General features: G+C 41.2%; 1 protein-coding gene across 2 annotated transcripts in view; it reads right to left on the bottom strand.

The window, feature by feature from the left end:
- Positions 1–1,433: 1,433 nt before the first annotated feature.
- LOC132816136 (integrin beta-1-like) overlaps positions 1,434–6,615 on the bottom strand; it is a 117,383-nt gene continuing 112,201 nt past the window's right edge. For both annotated transcript variants that reach the window (XM_060825601.1, XM_060825602.1), the window contains exon 15: positions 1,434–1,654. In XM_060825601.1, coding sequence (XP_060681584.1) covers positions 1,644–1,654 — 11 coding nt within the window. In that variant the 3' untranslated portion in view covers positions 1,434–1,643. The remainder of the gene's footprint in view (positions 1,655–6,615) is intronic.

Genomic DNA, 6,615 nt, shown 5'->3' with positions numbered 1-6,615 from the left:
GCAAAACCTTCACCCACAACATTCCTCTCACCTCCGTCCAAGGCCCCAAAGGATCCTTCCACATCCGGCAAACATTTACCTGTACCTCCACCAATGTCATCTACTGCATCCGTTGCACCCGATGTCGTCTCCTCTACATCGGGGAGACAGGACGCGTACTTGCGGATTGTTTCAGAGAACATTTCTGGGACCCTTCACCAAGCAATGCCACCACCCTGTGGCTGAACACTTCAACTCCCCCTCCCACTCCACCAAGGACATGCAAGTCCTGGGCCCCTTCCATTTCTAAACACTTACCACCTGATGCCTGGAGGAGGAACACCTCATATTCCAACTTGGGACTCCGTAACTACATGAGATCAATATGGCTTTCACCAGTTTCCTCAAGTCCCCTCCCCCCATATTATCCCAGTCCCAAACCATCAACCTGGCACCACCCTCCTGACCTATCCATCAACTTTCCCATCTATCTGCTCCACTCTCCTCTCCAACCTATCACATTCTCCCTCAGCTTCATCTACTTATTGCATTCTCAGCTACCTTACCCCCAAACCCACCCCCCTCCTATCTATCGATCTGTTCCCCGGCCCACAAACCTAATTTCTGAAGGGCTTATGCCCGAAACTTCGATTCTCCTGCTCCTCGGATCCTGCCTGACTTGCTGTGCTTTTCCAGCACCACACCTTCAACTCTGATCTCCAGCATCTGCAGTCCTCACTTTCTCCCATTCCTCCATTGCCCTTGGTAAGATGGTGGCGAGCTCACTTCCTAAACCTTTGCAGTCTATTTGGTGCAGTTAGACCCCCAATTCTGTTGTGGGAGAGAGAGTCCAGGATTTCAATCCAGTGACAGTGAAGGAACAGTAACAGATTTCCAAGACAGGATGATGGGTGGTTCGGACGGGAACTTGTTGGTAGTGATGTTCAATTGTATCTGATAACTCTTCCCATTTTAGATGGTAGTCATGGGTTTGGAAGGTACTCTAATCATTATTACAAATACAAGTATTATTACGATGATGGCACCCATTGAGCGAAAAAGGAATCAAAATATTGCAAACACTTTGCATTAATCAAGATATCTCTAGAGCCAGAATCTATTCTGACTTTTTGCGAAGAACAGGGATCTATGAATCAAGATACATTAGCATTGCAAAATGATAGTTCTGAGGTGAAGACTTTGTTACACTGTCAGATATCGAAGAATGATACTGCAATTTGTTCTGGAAATAGAAAACAAAGACAAGTTCAGGATAAATTATTTTATTGTTCAAGAGTACAGCTATAATCATTCAACATAATAATACTTCTGCTATAAATTTTAATTTGTCAATGGCATCTATATTTGATGCAGAATTTCTATCATGCAATACCTTTTAGTAATAGTTTAAAAATCATGTGGATTACATGTATACAATTTTAAGTCTTTATCTTAAGTAAACTGCATTACAATGACTGCTGCACACACAGTACACACTAATAAAAATATGTGATTCCATTGCAGGTCTTTGTGCAACGAATATCCTCTTCATGAAATCTTGATTCAGAGATTGATAGAGAAATGATTCAGGATTCTCATTTTCAAAGCAGAGGCATCTCAACTCAACTCAGCTCAGCTCAGCTCATTGTACTTGTGGACCAGATTTAGCACCAATCTGCAACAAATTAATTGACAGCTTTTGTTACTGGATTCTAAAATCTGCTTATCACACAGTGTTGGAAGGGGTCACTGACAGGGCTATCAAAAGGGACTTGTTCAATGATAACTTACTCACTGATAAGTAAGTTATCCATCTCCCCAACTGTACCTCAGAACCAACCATCCAACTCGGAACCTCCCTCTTGGCCTGTCCCACCTGTCCATCCTCCTCTCCGACCTATCACCTTCACCCCCAACTTCATCTACCCATCGCATTCCCAGCTACCTTCTCCCCAGCCCTATGCCCCTTCCCAGTTATCACTCAGCTCCCTTGGGCCACCCCCTCATTCCTGATGAAGAGCTTATGCTTGAAATGTCAGTTTGATGCTGCCTGATCAGCTGTGCTTTTCTAGCACCACACTCTTTGACCATAACTGCTCTTCACATCAAGACAGCGTTTGACCGAGTGTGGCATCAAGGAGTCCTTGCAAAATTGAAGTCAGTGAGAATTGGGGGCAAACTCTCTGCTGGTCAGAGTCAAATTTGATACAAACTTGTGGTTGATTAGTTCCCCTACAGTGTGGAAACAGGTCCTTCAGCCCAACTAGTCCACACTGACCCTCCGAAGAGTAACCTACCCAGACCCATTTCCCTCTGACTAATGCACCTAACACTGTGGGCAGTTTAGCATAGTCAATTCACCTGACCTGCACATCTTTGGACTGTGGGAGGAAACCGGAGCACCCGGAGGAAACGCACGCTGACATAGAGAGAATGTGCAAACTCCACACAGACAGTCGCCCGAGGCTAGAATCGAACCTGGGATCCTGGCGCTGTGAGGCAGTAGTGCTAACCATTAAGCCGCCATGCTGCCCTGTTATTGGAGGTTACATAAACATACAAATTCGGAGTAGGAGTAGGTTATTCAGCTCCCTTCTGATTGTATGTTCCGACGTTCCCTTATAACTTTCCACCCTACCTCGCTTTCCAACACTTTATCCACCTCTGCCTTAAAATCTTCAAGGAATCTGCTTCCACCAACATTTTCTGAAAAGCATTGTAAAGTCACACAACCCACTGGGAACAAAAGAATCTTCTCATTTCTGTTTTAAATTGGCGACTCCTGATTTTTAAACAATGACCTCTCACTCTAAATTTCCCCACAAGAGGAAACATATCTTCCCTGTCAAGACTCCTTAGGATCTTATTACTTCAAAGGGTAAGGTTGACGACTTGATTGAAGGAGATAAGATCCTGAAAGATATGGAAATAATGTTTCTTGTTCTGAGTGGGTCCAGAACTAAGGGGCACTCTTTTAAAATTAGAGATCACTTCTTTAAAGTAGAGATGAGGAAAATATTTTCTGTCAGAGTGTTGTGCAATGGTTGAGGGGGGGGGGGGGGGGGGAGTGGAATCTCTTTGTCTCAGAAGGCAATGGGGAAAGGGTTCTTGAATAGTTTTAAGGTAAAATTAAATAGATACTTGATAGGTTCGGCAAGCAAAGGTTATCAGGGATGGATTGGAATGTGGAATTGGAAACACAAACAGATCAGTCAGTATCTTATTTACTGACCTACATTTCTAATTCATACATTTGTATTTATCGTTCATTCCTAATTGCCTTGAACTGAGTGGTTTGCACGGTCATGTCAGAGGTCAATTAAAGGTCAAGCACATTTCTGTGATTCTAGAGTCATACACATGCCCTGTCAGTTGAGGACAGCAGATTCTATTCCGATTTCTGAACCAGATGAGTACTTACAATCATTCACACTGGTTTCTGTATCACCGCTACCAACACTAGTTTTCAACTCCAGGTTTATTCATTAAAACTAAATTCCAGCAGCTGCTACAGTGAGATTGAACCCACTAATCTCACTTTTTTAAATAATCAAACCAAAAATGTTTCATATACTCAACGGGTCTGGCAGCATCTTCAGAAACTGGAACAGAGTTATGTACAGACCTCTTATATACAGGTAGTTCTTCTATAACACGATGGTTACATTCTTGTGCAACTCCACATTAGAGAAAAATCACGTTTTAGAAACAGCGCTTCAAGTATTGGTGATGTACAGGGGAACCTTGATTATCCAAACGAGATGGGCAGGCAGTATTTAGTTCGAATAATCAATTATTCGGTTAATCGATGAACTGCCTTTCCTCTGGGACTCGGAGTTTTTAAAGTCTGCTCCCTGTTCAGGAGACTGCAGCAGCTGGACTGGACACTAACAATAAGACTGCTGCTACTGCCTTTGTGGGGTAAGTCTCCAAATAGTGTATACACACACACACACACACACACACACACACACACACACACACACACAACGTTTTACTGCAACGTTCCACCTCTGCCCTGTACAGGACAATATTGGTCCGATTATCTGGGGAAGTGGGGGGGTGGGATTCGGGTACACCCCGAACTCCCGAGGAAGTGTGGGGAGAGAGAGAGGGTGGAAGGTCAGTCATTTGGAGATGGTGCCTGTTTAATCACTGTAAACAAAAGACATGACTGCTGTTAGAAACACGTCCTTAATGTAATGTTTCTATCGGGACCTCGAGATTTCCTTCAGATAATCTGATTTTCGGATAGTTGGTATTTGGATAATCGAGGTTCCTCTGTAGTCACATTACAGCCAACACACGTTTTAAAAACTCCCCCTTTAGAAACAGTATCCCCACTTCATCAATTGCGTTACAGAGAATTTGCGCTAACAAATCACGTTACAGCAGAACGATCTGTATTTGAGTTGATCTTTCTCTACACCTTCTCGAAACTGTAACACTATACTCTGCATTCTGTTCTATTACCCTGATAAGGTATGACTTGACTGGATAGAGTATAAGGAGAAAGTGAGGACTGCAGATACTGCAGACCAGAGTTGAAAAATGTGGTGCTGAAAAAGCACAGCAGGCCAGGCAGCATCCGAGGAGCAGGAGAATCGACACTTCGAGCATAAGCCCTTCTTCAGGAATCACTGAATCATTCCTGAAGAAGGGCTTATGCTTGAAGCATCAATTCTCCTGCTCCTCGGATGCTGACGGGCCAGCTGTGTTTTTCCAGCACCACATTTTTCAACTCTGGATAGAGTATCTCAGTGCATGTGACAATAATAAAGCAAATCAATCAACATTCAAAGTTTAGGTTAGAGACTGCTTGTTAACTATTATTCACGATGGCCTATACCTTCCTGTGTTCAAATCTGATTCTAGCCATTCCTTAAAATATACAATGGTCCTATCTTCCTTTAGTAAGTTATTCCATATTCTACGTAATCTAAAATGTTACTGACCCTCTTTATGGCATTTATCGAAACAATTCAAGAATTATGTCCGTGGACTTCATATTCTTCAGCACTTTTCTATTCAGTATATATTCTCATTATTTGTTCTTCTTTCCAAAAGATAATACCACAAATATATACACACTAAATTGCTTCAACTTTCTGTCTTCGCATTCTGTTAACTAGTCCAAGTCCTTTTGAAATCTTTTATTGTCTTCTCGATTATTTGCAAATCTACTCATTTTGTCTGATCAGTACATTTCAATGTTGTGCTCTGTTTCCAAGCTCAAATCATGTATATACTGAACAACCTCGATTATCTGAATGAGACAGGTAGGGAGTATTTTGTTTTGATAACAGATTGTTCAGATAACTGATTGTTCGGATAACAGATAACATTTTTATGGGACCTTGACATCTTATTCGGATAATTGAGTGCGGATAACTGAGGTTATCCATCCAACACTGACCCGTGAATTAAACTATTTCTAACCATTTTCTAAACCAGGTGAAACAGATTAATCCTGATGTTTTATCTCCTGATCAGAAACACATTTTCTAACCATTCTTTACTAGTTCCTCTTTACTGTAAGCCAATTTTTTTCTAACAAGATCCCCCCATCTTGTTAGATGCATTATCAAATTAATTCTTAAACCTAAGTACGCAGCTGTAGTATTAATTCACCTGCAGGTTCTCTTCTAATTCACCTCTTTAATGAAATTATGACAATAAATATGTCAAACGTAACACTTCTTTAGAAAATCCATTCCAGCTACATTTTATATGATTTGATGTTAATTTTAGACTGAATTGTAACTCTAACCACTGGAAGAAGAAAGAGGTACTCAGCAGTACAACTAAACATGACAGGAGCTAGCAGGTCCAAGGGAGATCCTGAAAGGTTAAGTCCATAATCTCTGGACCTAGGGAAGACTTTGCAGTTGCCTCAAAGCTGATGCCATTTAAACTCACAATTTCTTTGCTTGCGGTGCCAAGTTCTCAAAATCTGTGTGATAAGCGATTAAATCTGTTTGTATGTGCCGAGCAAATCATTCCAGTTACAGGAGAAGCGCAGAACATTGTGATCTGATTCTTATTCTCCTACACTTCTTACACTTGGAGTAACTGACAATAGCATATTGTACATTTATTTTCTAGGCTGCAGTACCTCATTTCAACAAGGACAAATATAATGTCACCAAAGATAAATGAGGAATTTGGAAAACTTTAATTGATATTTTGGAGGCTCTGTTTTGAGACAGCAAGACTTATTTTCTTGGGCAGTATTGTCTGCAAACATTATATAAACAAAGTTGCCATAAATTAACACAAATCAGTTTGGCTTTACCTAAAGTCTAGACAGCAAAATGATTGAAGACTCTGAAGGCACGAGTCTCTGCCCATAAATATCACATCATCACTCACTTTTAACAATGGATAATGACCGTAACGCCCCAGGTCTATTTGCTACATGAAGTAGCACATTCTTTTCTCCATGTGTCCATCATTTGATTAAAGAAAAGGTCCCATCCACTCATTTATCACTCATGCAGAGAACAAAGAACTGAACATAGGAGACTCAGACACCAAATCAACAGCGTATTCACTTCATACTTACACAATCAGCTTCCAGTTAATTAAATGAATAATTCAGAGAAAGGCAAAGATAAATTCAGGCTTTGAAATTCG

Source organism: Hemiscyllium ocellatum, chromosome 5, assembly GCF_020745735.1.
Source record: "Hemiscyllium ocellatum isolate sHemOce1 chromosome 5, sHemOce1.pat.X.cur, whole genome shotgun sequence".
NCBI lineage: Eukaryota > Metazoa > Chordata > Chondrichthyes > Orectolobiformes > Hemiscylliidae > Hemiscyllium > Hemiscyllium ocellatum.
The sequence above is the reverse complement of the archived record's forward strand: the minus strand, read 5'-3'. Positions and strand labels throughout refer to the sequence as shown.